Here is a 19,320-nt window from a genome sequence, read left to right as displayed (position 1 = left end):
TATTTCATAATACCATAAATTTATGTCATAAATTATATAATTACACTATATGTTAAGTTTCAGTTTTGGTTAAAAAGGTGCTTACCTGAAAATGACTGTTCATTTCATGTTGGTATTCAGTGTTTGTTGTTTTAAAATGTCTTTTCTTCACAAGAAACTTGATTTGTGTCAAACTGCTTGTTTAAACTTTATTCTGGCTGATAAAATAAAATATTTTTCCTACCTACCGACCCTGCAGTCTGAAGGTACAGTCGGAAAACTGCAAACAAACATATTTTTAAGGTTGGCCTAAGGTATAATAATGATAAAAAATGATAAACACTGACAAAAAGCCTTACCTCTTGTATCAGGATGTACCCAGCTTGCTGTACAGTTTATACGGAGAGGACATCCATTGAACACTTTGGAAAAACAGGCTCCCATCTGGAATTATAAAAAATTGTTCTCAAACACATTTCAGGATCTCAGGCATTCTGGTGAATATTTTCAAAACTTATGCCAAATTGATGAGATTGGCTAACAACTTACTTAACAATAGAAATTCAACCAATCATGTGTGATTTAATTTTAGGTTTGAACTAGATGTGTCGGAACTAAAAAAGGTTGAAAAATCTGCAATTTGAACAACAAATGTTGACACAAACATGCATGGATAGTATCCAGCTCTCAAGACCAATTCTAGTTTGATGAAAAATTTCCTTGATCAATGAGTAGTTGAATTTCAAACTATCAGCAAACAGGAAGTAGATGTACTGCAGATCTAACAAGATGTGTTGAAACGACATGAAAATCAGCATAGCGGAACGAAACATAAACTTGATCTATAACTCAGCACAAAATCTGAAGGCGTATAGAAAAAAAGTCTGTATAACTGTGATTTTCAACAATTTTGAAAGTCCAAAACCAGTAATTTCAGCAAAAATCAGCAGAGCGGAACAAATCTTAAACTCGTTCTGTAACACATCATGGTTGATTTACACACCAAAAACCTGCCCAATATCTGAAGGCATTAAGAAATAAATTGAGAATGTGTCCCCATGGACACAGATGATGCCCCCACTTGCATACAACATTATAAAGTGACATAACTCAAGAACGATAAAAGTGACGCTACCAAAATTCAATCTTGATCTGTGTTTTGTGGTAATAAGCATTGTGTATAAGTTTCATAACATTTGGTTGAGGCAAACTTAAGTTAGAGAATGGAAACTAAAAATTTTGCAATTTTTCCATTTATAAAGGAGCATAACTCTAGAACGGTTAAAGTAACGCCACCGAAATTCAAACTTGATCTGTGTTTTGTGGTAATTACCATTATGTATAAGTTTCATAACATTTGGTTGAGGCAAACTTAAGTTAGAGAACGGAAACCAATTTTGGGACTTACGGACCGTACATACAGACGGACAAGGGTAAAACTTAATGCCCTCTCCGCTACGGGGGGCATAAAAAAGTCTGTATAACTGTGATTTTCAATAATTTATCAAAGTCCAAAGCCCATAATTTCGCCAGAGCGGAACGAAGCTTAAACTTGATCTGTAACTCATCATGGTTAACTCACATAGCAATAAAATCCTCCGCTGGTCGCAGCTTGATACGACCGCAGAGGTCGAACCCTGAACAGTTGGGGCAAGTATGGACACAACATTCAAGCTTGATACAGCTCTGAATTTGGATTGTGATCAAATATTTGACACAGCATAGGTTTCTGACACAGAATGAATGTGGTCTAAGATTTTGGACCCTTTGGATCTTAATGTAGACCAATTTAAAAAACGGGACCCAAAATTAAAAATCTAAATACACAGTTAGATTTGGCATATCAAAGAACCCCAATAATTCAATTTTTCATGAAATCAAACAAAGTTTAATTTTGGGCCCTTTTGACCTCAATATAAACCAATTTGATAGCAGGGCCCAAAAATAAAAAATCTAAATACATGGTTAGATTCAGCATATCAAAGAACCCCATATATTCAATTTTTGTTGAAATCAAACAAAGTTTAATTTTGGACCAACTTGAAAACTGGAAAACTGGGCCCAAAATCAAAAATCTAAATACATGTTTATATTCAGCATATCAAAGAACCCCCTATATTCAATGTTTGTTAAAATCAAACTAAGTTTAATTTTGGACCCTTTGGACCTTAATGTAGACCAATTTGAAAACTGGACCCAAAATTAAAAATCTAAATACACGGTTAGATTCGGCATAACAAATAAATAAATATGGTCAAAGATTTTACAAATCTAATGCGCCACACTGTGCAATTAAAGATTACTTCTTTAAATTTTTCAATAGTTGAAATTTGAAAAAAAAAATTTTAATTTCTGAAATCTGAAATGAGAAAAAATTGACCCCAAAAATTTCTTTTTACCCCCCCCCCCCCCCCCTCTTTTTCCCCCTAAAAATTCTTTCCCTCAAGATATGGTCATAATCTCAATTCAAATTTCCAATGGAGTTTTCAACCATTATTACCCATTTAAATTTACCATAGTGCTAACTTAATCTATTTTATATTAGAATTTAAAATATTGTGTCAAATCTTTCATATGGATTTTTTTGTTAAAAAAAAAGATGCAACATTTGCAGATATTTTTACAGGTCTTCCTTTATAAGTATGCATTTCTTTAAACATATATATATATAATTTAAAAGCAGTGTAAGGGAAGTAATCAAAACGTTGTATTTGGATTACCTCCCTTACACTGTTTTAAATTGTCTTAGTTGTTCATTAACCATTAGTTTATACATAATTTAAAAGCAGTGTAAGGGAGGTAACTCAAATGATGTATTTGATTTATCTCCCTTACACTGCTTTAAATTATGTTTTGTACTAAAGTATTTGTCCATTAACCAAGACAACTTTGTTTTTACCCCTTTTTTGCCCCTAATTCCTAAGCGGTTTGAGCCATAACCCCCCAAAGCAAATCCTAACCATCCCTTTGTGGTATGGAAACTTGTTGTATAATTTCAGAGAGATCCATACACCGTTCCACAAGTTATTGTCTGGAAACTAGAAAATGCTTATTTTTGGCCCATTTTTGGCCCCTAATTCCTTAATTGTTGGTACCATAACCCCCAAAATCAATCCCAACCTTCCTTTTGTGGTATTGAAAATTATGGTAAAATTTCATAGAGATCCATTCACTTAAACTAAAGTTATAGTGCGAAAACCAATGTGTCTTCGGACATCGACGACGCCAACGTCATACCAATATACGACCACAAAAATTTTTTGCGGTCGTATAAAAATCAGCCAAATATCTGAAGGCGTTTAGAAAAAAGTTGCGTATAATGGTTTGTTGAGGAATGACAGAATGATAGAATAACGGAATGGTGGAAAGACAGAATGACAGAATGACTGACAAGGGTAAGACAACTTTGTTGCGGGGCCATAAAAATGATTATTAAGCATAGTCAAAGGAGAATTAGTATGTAAATTCACTTTTAAGCCATAACTGTTCTTGATAGATAAGGCAGTTCTATAGTCTTAATGTAAGAAGAGGAAATTAATTGGGTGATCGTCTGAAATATTCCATGCAACTAGATCAATTGGAACTGCATCTGGGTATAAATAATAATACACTTACATGTACTTTAGGTGTAGGAGGGAGACCATTGCTGACAGGTCGACCAGATGAAGTCTTATCCTGAAAAACATAATTAATTATAAATCATTTTAACAAACAATAGTAAAAGAAAATAAGCACAATAATATAAGAAGTTAACCTTTCACAAGGATGATGAAATCTTTCTCTATTTCAGATTAAGTTATTACAAGCTCATGAACTCTGATCCATCCATATTTTAAACTTATTCCTGTTAATATGGCCATTTTAGAAATACAACTCCAAAGAAAAAACATTTTTTTCAGAAAAACAAAGCATTCAAAAACATTAACATAATGTGAACAACATGCACTGACTCAAAAACCTTTAACTTAATGTGAACAACATGCACTGACTCATCGGACCACCAAAATTCAAGCCATATACCAGTTCTTTCTTTCTTCTAGGTAAAACAGGTGGTAATTCTTCCATTGAAACAGCACTTCCATTTCCTATCCCAGGAATAGCACCATTTGGATGTCTTCTGCTCTGTTTTGGGGGCAGATCTGGAGGTCTGTCATCCATTTCTGTTGGTAGTTGTGTGTTTGGAACTAAGGTCTTGGTGCCATCCTCTAATAATTTTCGATCCGGACCTTCATCTACTTCTTCATCTTCATCTTGGTCAGTGTCTTGATAACCCTCATTTATGTTTGGCTAAATAGTAAATATAATATTATGGTTTCATTAATTATTTTTTTACTCATTAAAAGTCATTATTTGAGTAATAAATAACAGGCAAAGACGACCTCAGGCAATTTAGATATATGTAAAATATTAAACTTTTAGCACCGAAATTTCCTGAAAAAGATATTTGCCATGCACAATAAACTTGGAAATACAAGATATGACACATGGTACACATACCAATATGGATGGATTTAAAGTTTAGTCCACTATTTTTTGTTTACGGTGAATGACTGACCGTTGAGTTATTATACGATTTAACAATTAATAAGATGTGTCGGAACAACACGAATGGCACCGCTAGCTAAAAAAGCTTTGAAGCCATTTTTAGGAGTGGAAATTTGAGAATGAAAGTAGATATAACTGTTATTTTCACAAAGTTTTCAAAGTCCAAAGACTGTAATTTTGGCAACTCATCAAAAAATCTGTTTAACTGTTCGTTACGGAATGACGGAATGACAGAATGACGGAATGACGGAATGACAGATATTGGTAAAACTATATGGCCCCACCACTTTGTGGCGGGGCCATAAAAATAAAATATTCCTAATAGCATCCGTCATATGGCAACATAGAAAATATCTACTGTGGATTCATTATTATTCGTTGGATACCAATTTTCGTGGATTTCGTGGGTACAGGTGAACAACGAAATTAAATGTTCAACGAATAGCAAGTTTTCTATAAGCTTGTATGCAGACTTTGGCAAAACCACGAAAATAAATATATAATAATATGTAAGTTTTCCTTAATCCACGAAAATTGGTACCCACGAAAATAAATGAATCCACAGTAATAGTTTGTTTTTTTAAATGATAATTTACAGCATATATGACATAATTAAATTCAAAACTGCTATATTTTACATTTCAAAGTCTTTGCATTGAATAATTACAAAAGAAATAGCCATAAAAGGCATGATAAATTGAAACTGTTGAATACCTTAGGTGGCAGTGGTGGAGGTTTTACTTGCAAGGTAGATCTGAAAAAGAAAAAAACAAGATTTCCTTATAATACAAGGTTGAAAACTCTCTTACAATGTACTGAAAACAGTAGGTATAACTATATTTATGTATATGCCCATGAATAGTAATGTACCTCCATATTACATTTCCTACTGCAAACATTGTTAAGAAAATTAAAAAAAAAATATATTCTTATGCTGCGATATTATAAGGTGTATATTTACATTAGATATTGATCTATACTTTATACAACCCAACTTTTACAAGATGTTTTAATTATATACCAGACTCTAAATTTTCATTAGAACCTGCCTAAAGGGAAAGTCCCTTTATTACTTTCACATCATATCCTGTTGTAGTTCAGGACAGAAACTATATACTGAAATCATCAAAATCTGCAAAATAGAATTAAATTTCAGGAAAGGATATATAGGACTATTTAACTATAAAATTACAAAATGTTAATTACTTTTATATAATACTGGTTTTGAGGTTTAGAATACCAAAACTTAACATAAGAATTAGGTGACCAGGCAAAAAAAAAAAAGGATTCTTTTTAGGATTGTGCCAGTAGTAAAATTCATGTTAAATATCCTTGCAATGTTTTGCTTAGATATCCTCTGTTCTGAGAAGAGGTGTACCATAAAAATGATAAAAAAGGCCCTGAAATATTTAGTTAACCCACATACTGGAATATATAACTGACTTCCATCAAATTTCTCAAAAGTGAGTGAAACATAAGTTACATTCAGTGAAATGAATTGGTACAAAGATATAATATCCTCTGAACAGAGAGTAATAATGGTAAACTTCACTCTAGTATATAAACCATAATACAGTCTCTGTTTTACAAAGATATAATAATCCCTGAACAAAGAGTCACATTTAGTTTTATCCAAGTATATAACTCATATTACAGTCTCTATATTATCAAGATAAAATACTCCCTAAAGTAAAATTTTCCACAGACATGCAAAATATATGGAAACAAGAATGTTAACAAGAGGTACATAATATTGTAATGGGTTAGGCCAAAGGAAAACATTGCTGTGTTTCTCCTTCTATAGATGTTTCAAATGTTTCATCATGAACGATTTACTTAAAACAAAAATTTGCAAATCCAAAATAAACTTTTTAAACCCATTAACAGGATTTAATTTCAATGATGAATAACATGTCTACAGATTTTAAATACAGTGCAGATAAAACCACACTGTTTTACAAAATATGTATCAATAAGAAAACACACCAATGTCTTTCTTTGATTCATCTATTAATCTACAAAAATAAAAAGTAAGATAACTATTATCTACGGAACAAAGCCAACTAAATGAGACCATATATGTATATGTACATTCATTACAGTTAAACAGATTATTTTGATAAATCTATTGATGTATAAACTCAGCCTACTGACTCACACACTGAATAGGTCCAAATGACTTGTGTGTTAAGTTTGTAAGTAAAACATGTAAAAGGACGAGTTATCACATCAAATAATTCTGTACTAATAACCTTTAAATAAAAATGCACTTAAAATTTGTCTTTAGCAAAATTTTTATCAACATTTACCAAACTATGGTGGAAGTCATACACCTGACGTCTTTATACATGGAACGGTTTACGCATGTATTTACTTTTTTTATTGCCATGACACAATGAAATAAGAATTAACTTAAATCATTGGAATTGTTTCACATATATAGGTTTTGATAACTATTTGCAAGGTTCAAGATTTCCTTTGAAAATTTCCTGTGAAGATTCATTAATGATATATACACATTTAACCATGTATGGTCCCTTTTAAATGTACTGTAAATCTATCTCATAGTGGTATTCTGTGGTTGTTCCAAAAACACTTGGTTCCTGAAATTCTAATCATTATATTTTGTTTTGTTTCATTGTTTGGTTGCTGCCTTACTGACATTACTTCAAATAAGATTTGATTCCAACACAGGACAATTTTTTGCCGGTTTTTGCTAATGACTGAGGTGTTACAACCTGCATGGAAGTATTGTCATTTATATGCATCCTAATATCAAATACAATTGACCTACATCATGCTGTTCTATAATCATTAGTTCAGGCCCTATCTTGTCTTCTTTTAATACTTTTAAGGCCATAAACTTGACCCAGACATTTGGGAATCACAAGCTGTCTTCAATAAAATAAAATACTATTTTAATTTATTAATTTTGATCCTGTTGTTAATAGGATGAAAGTGAGGTTTTATTGACAAAGTCAGGATAAAAGTGATAAAAGATTGTGATTTGAGTATTTACAGTACATAGTAACTACAGGTGCTGGTACAGAACAAGAAAACAAAAAAACATCACAAATTGTCACGCTACCTAACCACATGCTCAGATATTTGTTTCATATTTTGTTATGTTAGAGGCTTGGAGTAAACACAGTTATTCTAACGGAATATATCCTACATATTTTCAACATCAACATTTATTGTTTGAAAAGTTGTGTCAGCATCATATTTTATCTCTTTTTGTGAGGTCTTAAATGACTTTTTTGTAATACTTTTCTTGCCATTGAAACCATGCATATTTTAAAAGTTTCACAACCTAAGTACCATATCAAACACCCTGAAGAATTATCAAATGTAAAGACACAATAATAGAAACATGCATACAAGATGTTTACTTTTCTTATTATCCCTCATTTGTCACCAATTTAAATTATTTTTACAACATATCTTAATTTACTTAATTTTGAAGTATTTCCTTTCATTTATACAGATAGAAATTTGTTTATCATAAAAAGTTTATATGAAATCAATATAAAATTTAACCACTGTAATTTAATTATAATTTCAATTTATTTTAATGTGCTTGTCATAAATCAAAGTCTTGAAACAAGGTTTGTTCATGGAAATGTTCTACTAAAAAGTGTGATTAGTCCACTGAAAAACAAGGTTCTAGATCATGCTACTAATGTGTCTGTAAATCCTGAGCATGCCATAGGTAGAAGACATATTGTGTAGCTTACTGTTGTGATACTGGTACATTTTCATCATTATTAAAGATGAAGTTACCATCGTGACCCCTGCAGAAAATTAAAAAAAAAAAAAAAAACACTCAATAAATAAGCAACATGAAGCAGTAGTAGCTAAAACATAAGAGGCTTAACAATCAACTTAGAAATCAAACAACTTAACACAGAAATAAAAGTATTGCATATAATGACTAAACATCATAACATATTTTTATTTACACACAACTTGTAACTATCCTTCAGGGGCGGATCCAGCCATTTTTAAAAGGGGGGTTCCAACCATATGTCCCCATTCAAAAGCATTGATTGTCAAAAAAAAAGGGATGGTTTCCAACCCCCGAAACCCCGCCCTGGATCCACCACTGCCTTATTATATACATGTAGATTAATTAATTTGTAGACAAATTAAACATGTAAATTTAATTTGTCAGTAGTCTCTCAAAAACATAAAAAAGTTATTTTGGAATGCCAAACCAATGTTTTATTAGATTACCAAAATAAATTCTAACAACTAAAGAAAATGAAGTGGCCTCTTTGACCCTATTTAAAGCATGTTTTGTCAAGGTCATTCGCAGCTTTATCATGATTAATGTCTTTTATCTCATTGTTTATTGTTTTATTGTCACCATAAAAATAAAATGCTCCGCTGGGCACAGCTTGATACGATCGCAGATGTTGAACCCTGAACAGTTGGGGCAAGTATGGACACAACATTCAAGCTTGATACAGCACTGAATTTGGATTGTGATGAAATATTTGACACAGCATAGGTTTTTGACACAGAATGAATGTGGTCTAAGAACTTAAAATTTTTTAATTTACCTATTCAAACCATATCATTATTATTTGCTTTTATATATGACTCAGAAAAAAAACAATTTAAAATAGAAAATTTTAAAGAAAAAAAAAATCCCTCCCCCAAATTTTTTGAACCCCCTTATGATTCATCACCCCCAAACTCAATCCCAGCCTTCCCTTTGTGTTATGGTACCTTGCAGTACAATTTCAGAGAGATCCATACACTTGAACACAAGTTATTGTCTGGATTCTACAAAAATGCTTGTTTTTAGGCCCCTTTTTTGGCAACAAATTCCTTAACGTTTAGAGCAATTACCCCCAAACTCAAACCCAGCTTTCCCTTAGTGATATGGAACCTTGTGGTACAATTTCATAAAGATCCATACACTTACACACAAGTTATTATCATGAAACTAGAAAAATGCTTGTTTTTGCCCCTTTTTGGCTCCTAATTCCTACTATTTTGAGGCAATTACCCCCAAAATCAATCCCAGCCTTCCCTTTGTGGTATGGTACCTTGCAGTACAATTTCAGAGAGATCCATACACTTGAACACAAGTTATTGTCTGGAAACTAGATAATGCTTATTTTTGGCCCCTTTTTGGCCCCTTATTCCTTAACGTTTTGGGCAATTACCCCCAAACTCAATCCCAGCCCTCCCTTTGTGATATGGAACCTTGTAGTACAATTTCATAAAGATCCATACACTTACACACAAGTTATTATCATGAAACTAGAAAAATGCTTGTTTTTTGCCCCTAATTCCTAAAATTTTGAGGCAATTACCCCCAAAATCAATCCCAGCATTCCCTTTGTCATATGGAACCTTGTGATACAATGTCAGAGAGATCCATACACTAACACACAAGTTATGTCTTGAAGTTACAAAAATGCTTATTTTTGGCCCCTTTTTGGCCCCCAATTCCTTAACTGTTGGTACCATAACTCCCAAAATCAATCCCAACCTTTCTTTTGTGGTATTGAACCTTATGGTAAAATTTCATAGAGATCCATTCACTTAAACTAAAGTTATAGTGCGAAAACCAATGTGTCCTGGACGATGACGACGACGAAGCCAACGTCATACCAATATACCACCGCAAAATTTTTTTGCGGTCGTATATAAACCTTGAAAACTATGGTTTAATTCAAATGTGTGCATTTTTTTTTAAACTAAAATCTTATGTTTTGGGATAGTTTGAGAAAATTAAGCATGGATGCCCCATTTTTTATATCTTCTGAATGCTGTCAAATAATCTTGAATATAATTAATTAGCTTTAAAAATAGCAATTACAAATTAGGACTTGGTACAACATCATCAATTCCTTCAATATGATCTGGTTAAATTTTCATCATTTTGTTATAAACATAATAATTCAAATGTTTTGTATAATAAGTTATTCAGGAAATAACCATCTAATTGTGTTCAAAGAAAATATCTGATTTTTAAAAATATATACTGTTGAATTGAATTTAATTATATGATCATTGTAATTATTTTTTTAAACATAGTAAAAGCTATATTACAATAAATATATAATAAACTGTTATCACAGAGATATGTCTCGCCTTTTTGTAACTGTGATAATGCAAATGTTGAAATTAAAATAGCAATACTTTAACATGTAAGTTATGCAAATATTCAAAGTCGATGAACCATGACTGAAAGTACATAGCTAAACAATTTCCATGGAAATGAGATGTGCTAATGCTAATACAACTGCATACCAAATACCATTGACTTATTATAAGTCGTCCCCTTTAAACAAACCAAAACACAAAAATTAACTTGTAAACTATGTAAAAGTTTCAAAGTCAATGAACCATGAAGAGGGGGTGGGGCTATATAATCTCCATGGAAACGATACTTGCAAATGCCAATAAATTTGCATACCAAATATCATTGACTAAACATTAGCAGTTCATCTTAAAACTGATCTAATCACAAACTAAAACATGTTAACTAAGCAAAAGTTTAAAAGTCAATAGACCATGACATAGGGGGCGGTGCCAAATATTCTCCATGGAAATGAGATGTGCTAATGCTTATACAACTGAATACCAATTAACATTGGCCTACCACTAATGGTTCCCCTTAAGATGACCTAATCACAAACTAATACATGAAAACTAAGCAAAAGTTTCAAAGTCAATAGACCATGACTGAGGAGGCGGAGCCAAATATCTCCATGAAAATCAGATATGCCATGCTTTTACAACTGAATACCAAATATCATTGACCTACCACTTGTGGATCCCCATAAACTGACCTAATCACAAACTAATACATGTAAACTAAGCAAAAGTTTCATAGTCAATAGACCATGACTGAGGGGGCAGGGCCAAATAATCTCCATGGAAATGAGATGTGCCAATGCTACTACAACTACATACCAAATATCATTGACCTACCACTTGTAGTTCACTAAAAACTAGACCTAATCACAAACAAATACATTGTTGGTGCCGCCTATACCTATGTCTCGCTTTTTGACTCTGTCAAGGCTAGACAAAAACTAACAAATCGAAATTTTTAAATATGATTTTACAATTTTTGTTCGATCAATTCCAAAAAAGACTGAATTATATCACTATGTTTTTTCCTTTTCATTATGACCAACTTATTCAAATGTAAAAAAAAACAATGCATACAACATATCTAGATGAACCTAACAGAAAACTAAAAAAAAAATCTATTAGACACCTAAATATCCCTCTTTGTTAAAGCTCTTATAAACTAACAAATGATAGCCAGCTACAGTCAGTAAAGATTAGGTGTTCATATGTTTAATTTCTCAAAACAAGAACATCAATATTGGGGGCAATTTTAAATTTGAATAATCTATCATAAAAATAATATATCACTCAATAACTGTATTATCTTAACAGAAAAGCAACCTTAAATCTTTACTAACTGAATATTGAGTAAAAATGTGATTCTGCATATAGGCCATAAAGCTCATCTCTGAAAAAGAAGCTGTGTGACCCTCCACCATGTATGTGTTATTCAAACTATTGCTGCTATATCACATTCAGTTTGTTTAAAATAGACTACATAAATACACACAATATGAACAGTAGTGTTTCATATTAAAATTGTTTTGTTCAATGAATATTTGATTGGCATATCTTTAATTGCTTTATGTGGTGGCCAATCCTAGACACAGATACTAAACAGTTGTAATTCAGACATATTCATACCATTCCAATACATGGTTAAACTAATCAAAATGGTTAAATCCTGGTGTTTCTTTGCAACAATCATATAAAACTTTTGCATTTTTTGGCAAAAAATAGTTTGATTTCAGCAAATATAGATTTTGCACTTTTAAAATGAAAATAACATCTATTTTCTTCATCAGAAACACTTAAACCCAAAAATATGAAAGCCGAAGATGTAAATACACTTAAAAACATGAGGAGCTATAAAGCTATGAATGATTAACCAAATTGAAGTTATTGGTGTGACCCATTTCCCTCGGTCTTAAGATCTTATACCAAAACTATTGTAGAAATTTTGCGGAGAACTAGTCTCTGTGTCAAAGATTTCCTTGTAAAACAATGGTAGGGGAACCTCTGTTTCAGAGATTGTACACATGCTTAACAATACATTCCATGCTAAACAATATAATGGAATGAAATGTCAAGCTACTAAACAATATAATGAATGAAAGAAAAGGCCTGATCTGTACAGTTAAATGTGTGGGCTGAAATCTAAATATGTAATGAACTGCATGTCATATGTAAATTTGGAAACTGGACAGGATACTTTTAAAATTAATGAAATAAAATGTTAATTATTATATACAAAAGGCAGATTTAGGTTATAATATTTTAACATCTTGTATAAGATGCCATCTTCTTTAATTAACCTAATGATTAAATAAGTTAATGATCTGGTGGATAAATTTTCCAAAAGCCTTTGTCATAGGAAGTAATTTATTTCCCAAAATATGTATAATAAATTTTGAATAAACAATACAAAGAAAAACAAGATGTGTTAGGACAGCAAGAATATCTCCCTATTCTGCTGAATGACTGAAGAATTTTGTAATTCTGTGAAAAATAGATCATTCAGAACAAAAAAACTATAAACAGGGTTGTTTGGAATCATATCCCTCTGTTATAGTCAATTATATCTGATTTAAATTAAAGGATGATCATTCACTTTTTTCAAAGAAAAAGTTGTTTAAAAATAGTTATTTAAATGTTTTGTGTGTTCACAGATAACGATGGCAACAAAGCAAACAAATGGACCATACCATTATATCATCACAAAAAATGTAGTGGTCATATGAAAAATTGAAACAGAACATTTTAGAAAAACCTATATCTGCCTTTAAATATTCAATATTAAAGCAAAGAGGCAGTATACAAACAGACTTTTTATATGAACAGTATTTATACCTGTTCCACAGTTCCTCACCAACAGATTCCAATAGTCCCCTGATAGAAAGAAAGCATATTAACCACTCTTATTTCCTCTTATTAATAAGCCATTAAAATTATAAAGGCAAGGTTCATCATGCTAACTCGAAGATCTGTTTCATTTATACATCAAGAGTGATTTACAAAGTCAAAAACAATAAATTTACAGAAGAAATATTACAGTTTAGTCAATTTAGTTTTCATAAAGTCTCTTTATAGAAACCAGATATAAAATAGTTTTGGGACGAAAATATAGTTTCAGAATTATAACATTGATGACAACTTACTTCTGGTCTGGCCAGTCTGGCTGGGCAGTATTGTATCTATCTTCCTGAAATACATGTATTGAAATAAATTATATGTCCAACATAATTGAGCATGTAAAGTCAAATAATAATAATCTACTACAAGAAGAGGCTGTCAAAATGAAAGCATAGCAGGTTTTTCTTACATGTATAATTGCCATTGTTAAAGCAATCAAGGGCCATCACTTATGAAAAGCAAAAGTGAAAATCTTTAATATCAAACTGAACGTTTTGTCTTCAACAGGGTTTCACTTCGTCAAATTTCTTTTTCCCCACCTGTTTGACCACTTTCTTTTTTTTTCCTTCAACTTAATGTCCTTTTTGCAAACAAAATACATTTCAATTTGCAGCGTCAATTCTCATGGAAATTTATCCCACATCTCTATTTCATAACCTACATTCTAATAAATGAACAGTAAATAAGAATAACAACTTTTGTTTATATCTATAGGTACTGTAAAATTACATTGCAAAGTCAATAAAACAGTCAGCCAGTACTGGGTCTATTTCTCAGCTTCGTTCTTTTGTGGATTTTAGGAGTTTCAATAATTAAAGTACCTAAACATGAACAGGTTGGGATTTATCTTCAATAAGTTTATCCAATACAACTCTCTAGTTGAAAGACTGAATTAATGCAGGTATTTTTCTTATTTTTTGTAGGCATTTCATAAAAAAACAGGGTTTTTTTTTCTTCGCCATGTTGTAAAAAGTTAAAGTTAAAACTTGAAACTATGTTTAAAACAAGAAACATTCTATTAATTCTTCCATTATCTCAGTAGCCAGGATGTTTTACCCCCACCCCACAATATTCCAGTTCTACTTCTTGCCTATATTGACCAAAACTTCAATTATCCCCCTATTTATAGATATCAGACTTACCCCTTCTTCATTATCCCAGTTCTGTCTTGCTTTATCATACTGATCAGGACCCTGAAAATAGAAATGTTAATTGTCTATGATAATTTCAATGATTAATCACAAATACCACATCTTTATTTTTGTAAACCTAAGTACAATGGTATGGAAACATACACAAATAAATTAACATAGATCTATAAAATATAAGTACAAATGCAAGGTAAAGACATTAATCGGCTACCCAGGAGATTCTAGGATTTTATGTTGAAATTCTTACAGATAAAGATTTTATTAAAAGCATCACATAAACTTAAAATTTTTAAAGATCTATGACAATGAGGTCAAGGTCATATAAATCCTGTCAGATAGACAAATACAACTTACATTTTTTTATACACCAAATATAGTTGACCTATTGCTTATGGTAATTGAAAAACAGACCAAAATTTAACATTGACCCATGAACCATGAAAAGGAAGTCAAGGTCAGATTGTACCTGCCAGACAGACATGAGCACCTTACAATTATTCCATACACCAAATATAGCTGACCTATTGCTGTTAGTATTTGAAAAACAGACCAAAACACAAAAACTTAACATTGACCAATTAACCATGAAAATATGGTCAAGGTCAGATGAAACTGGCTAGACTGACATGTACACCTTACAATCATTCCATAAACCAAAAAAAAATGACCTATTGCTTCTAGTACTTGGAAATTAGACCAAAACACAAAAACTTAACATTGACCAATGAACCATGAAAATGAGGTCAAGGTCAGATGACACCAACTAGACAGACAAATACACCTTAAGATCATTCCATACACCAAATATAGTTGACCTATTGCCTACAGTACTTGAAAAACAGAACAAAACACAAAGAAATAACAATGACTTATGAACCATGAAAATGAGGTCAAGGTCAGATGAAACCTGCCAGTCTGACATGTACCCCTTACAATCATTTCATACACCACATATAGTTGACCTTCTGCTTGTAGTATCTGAGAAACGGACCTAATCACATAACTTTAACCTTGATCACTGATACATGAATTAAGGTCAAGGTCAGGTTAACCATGTCTGACAGACATGTAGACATTGCAAGGATCCCATATACCAAATATAGTTATCCCTTTACTCATGATAAGTGAGAAATTCACATGACAATAAAACTGTAATTTTTATTCAAGCAGTCGCTGAACCATGAAAATGAGGTCAAGGACAATGGGCATATGACAGACAGAAACTTCATAACATAAGGCATCTGTATACAACGTATGAAGCATCCAGGTCTTCAACCTTCTGAAATATAAATCTTTATACAAATAGTTTATGCCCTTGCCTGCTGGCACCGGATAGTAATACCTATGTCTCTCATACTGCAGGCCAGACAAAAACAAAATCATAATGCTCACATGAAAAATAAATGGAAAATGTATCCCCATGGACACATATGATGCCCCCGCTTACAGAACGGAAACTAAAATTTTTTTCGATTTATAAAGGGGCATAACTCGAGAATGGTTAAAGTGACCCCACCAAAATTCAACCTTGATCTGTGTTTTGTCGTAATAAGCATTGTGTATAAGTTTCATAACATCTGGTAAAGGCAAACTTAAGTTTGAGAACGGAAACTAAATATTTTGTAATTTTTTCATTTATAAAGGGGCATATCTCTACAACGGTTAGAGTGACGCTACCAAAATTCAAACTTGATCTGTATTATGTGGTAATAAGCATTGTGAATAAGTCACATAACATTTGGTTGAGGCAAACTTTAGTTAGAGAACAGAAACTAAAAATTTAGGAACTTTTCCATTTATAAAGGGGCATAACTCTAGAACGGTCAAAGTGACGCCACCAAAATTCAAACTTGATCTGTATTTTGTAGTAATAAGCATTGTGTAGAAGTTTCATAACATTAGGTTGAGGCAAACTCAAGTTAGAGAACGGAAACCAATTTTGGGATGTACGGATGTACGTACATTAGACGGACAAGGGTAAAACTTAATGCCCCCTCTGCTTCGGCGGGGGCATAAAAAACAAAGGCAAAGGAAGAGCTTTTATTGCTGTTCTTCATCTCAGTAACAATGAGGTCTTCAATATATTTATTTATTTATTGGTTGGTGCTATACGCCACTTTCAACACTATTGTGCTATTTCAGTGTGTCAATTTTTTAAGGTGGAGGAAGCCGAAGTGCCCGGAGAGAACCACTGAATTTCAGTAGGAATTCTTCAATATAGAGCAAAGATCTGTTTACATCTTGTCTTATTTTTGAAACCAACTTCATCTAATACTAACAAATGTAAAATATTGAAAACCTGAATGTTTTTCATGTTGTTCTGAGTGTAGGTCACCTATCTAAATATTTTTCAAAGTGCTGTAGTTAATTCTAGTTAACAACTTTTAAAAATTAAAATCTATTTATTCTTATACAAAAATAAGTCCAATTCCCACTAACACTGTCATATTACATATGTTACTTGTTCAGTGTACTGTCGGTCAAAACACTTGTTTTTTTTATTAAGTTCACATCATAAAGAACATGTCTACAAAGTTTACAGTTGATGTGTACACAACTTCATAGGCAACTACATTTAACCAAAACTTTTAACCTGAAAGATGGCAGACAGTCCAGAAACAAAATGCCCCTTTAGTATCATGGACAGGACATAAAAATAGTCAATGAGACTTTTATGACAAGATTTCTTTTGTTTTTTAAACCACTACATATCAAACAAGAAATGATTGTAACAGGATGCTGTTACGAAGTCTCCCAAACGAAGATCCCATAATTCGTAATTCCCAGGGTCGCCTGACATTGGGCAAAGTCCAGTGAAAATTGGTTTGGTCCAGTAAAGTTATATGCATTAGTGATGCCTGGGGACTATCCCTGTATATCATTCAAATCATCTTGGCATGACAAACCAGAATATTTATGGTTTAGGGGTGGGGATCTCGACCATTTACAAGATATTAGAACTTTCTCAAATGGCAGGGGGTCGGGATGACCTCTGGGGACTAACCCTGTATATCATTCAAACCATCTTAGCATGACAAACCAGAAAATATATGGTTTAGGGGTGGGGATCTTGACAACTTACAAGATATTAGAACTTTCTTAAATGGCATGGGGTGGGGGTGACCCCTGGGGACTAACCCTGTATTTCATTTCATGTGCTTTATCATGACAAACCAGAATATATATGGTTTAGGGGTGGGGATCTCGACCATTTACAAGATATTAGAACTTTCTCAAATGGCAGAGGGTCGGGATGACCCCTGGGGACTAACCCTGTATATCATTCAAACCATCTTAGCATGACAAACCAGAATATATATGGTTTAGGGGTGGGGATCTTGACCACTTACAAGATATTAGAACTTTCTTAAATGGCATGGGGTGGGGGTGACCCCTGGGGACTAACCCTGTATTTCATTTCATGTGCTTTATCATGACTAACCAGAATATATATGGTTTAGGGGTGGGGATCTCGACCATTTACAAGATATTAGAACTTTCTCAAATGGCAGAGGGTCGGGATGACCCCTGGGGACTAACCCTGTATATCATTCAAACCATCTTAGCATGACAAACCAGAATATATATGGTTAAGGGGTGGGGATCTCGACCATTTACAAGATATTATAACTTTCTTAAATGGCAGGGGGTGGGGATGACCCCTGGGGACTAACCCTGTATTTCATTTAATGGGTTTTATCATTTAGAACATTTTCAATTAAAAAGATTGTGTCTATCACAAACGGTTTTAAATTTATAATCATTTGAAAATTTTAAAAAATAAAATCCCATAGGGTTCTATAGTAAAACCCTCTTTTCTTTTTGCCCCTCAAAGTACCCCTTTATAAACCCCATTGCACAAACAAAACCCTGATTGCACCACTACACATGTTAGTCTAACATATTGTAAAACCATAAGTTAATCTGACAAGCGGTTTTGGAGAACGGGTGCAGACAAGTTCAAATTTAAAAGCGGCGGAAGAGGAAGAGGAAGAATAATAATAATAATAATAAGAACTGAGCAAAAACAATAAGTCTTCCCAAACTTCGTTTGGGAGACTTAACAAGTGTAATGATTTTATAAATAAACTTAAAAGTCAATGGTAATACTTACCAAACCTGATGATGATGGTGATATATTAACTGCAATAAAATAAAATAAAATACAATATATTTAAATGATATGAAAACAATATGGTTTTTCTTCTAGGTGGTTTTGTGGGGGAGAGAGAGTGAGTTTTTTTCCTAAGATTATAGATGTCTTGTTTTATTTTTTTTCTATCCATATTTTCCAGCTGCATATTTTTTTAAATTCCACATTAGCTGAATTCCTGATAAATGATCAATTTAATGCTGCTTAATCTAATTTTATCTGTTGTTCTTCTAAGTACAAAACTGTTTGTCTTTCCATTTTCAATTTGTTATATTGTTAATGGTCATACTATTTAGTACTTTCAGATACAACTTATTAAAACAGTCTAACAGATTTTTGTAAAATGTTTAAGTAATGGTTAATGTAAAAGTAATTTGGTGTGTTGAAATGACTTTTTGTTTATGGATGTATTTTTTTGAAAATACAGTATTAATATAGATACATGTATTGTAGAAGCATTTGTACATTCTTTAGTTTCGT

General features: G+C 32.3%; 1 protein-coding gene across 4 annotated transcripts in view; it reads right to left on the bottom strand.

Moving 5' to 3' along the window:
• Positions 1 to 19,320, bottom strand: part of LOC127698221 (mitogen-activated protein kinase kinase kinase kinase 5-like) — a 90,554-nt gene that overhangs the window by 50,069 nt on the left and 21,165 nt on the right. Inside the window, exons 13-21 of one of the 4 annotated variants that reach the window (XM_052201574.1) lie at positions 18,802 to 18,830; positions 14,679 to 14,729; positions 13,782 to 13,825; positions 13,474 to 13,512; positions 8,262 to 8,318; positions 5,239 to 5,278; positions 4,000 to 4,266; positions 3,595 to 3,654; positions 339 to 423 (exon numbers count right to left, since the gene is read on the bottom strand). In XM_052201574.1, coding sequence (XP_052057534.1) covers positions 339 to 423; positions 3,595 to 3,654; positions 4,000 to 4,266; positions 5,239 to 5,278; positions 8,262 to 8,318; positions 13,474 to 13,512; positions 13,782 to 13,825; positions 14,679 to 14,729; positions 18,802 to 18,830 — 672 coding nt within the window. The remainder of the gene's footprint in view (positions 1 to 338; positions 424 to 3,594; positions 3,655 to 3,999; positions 4,267 to 5,238; positions 5,279 to 8,261; positions 8,319 to 13,473; positions 13,513 to 13,781; positions 13,826 to 14,678; positions 14,730 to 18,801; positions 18,831 to 19,320) is intronic. The other 3 variants (XM_052201577.1, XM_052201575.1, XM_052201578.1) reach the window with 3 other exon arrangements.

The sequence above is a fragment of the Mytilus californianus genome, unplaced genomic scaffold, assembly GCF_021869535.1.
Source record: "Mytilus californianus isolate M0D057914Y unplaced genomic scaffold, xbMytCali1.0.p SCAF_4, whole genome shotgun sequence".
Taxonomy (NCBI): Eukaryota; Metazoa; Mollusca; class Bivalvia; order Mytilida; family Mytilidae; genus Mytilus; species Mytilus californianus.
This window is presented reverse-complemented; position numbering and strand designations above follow the sequence as displayed.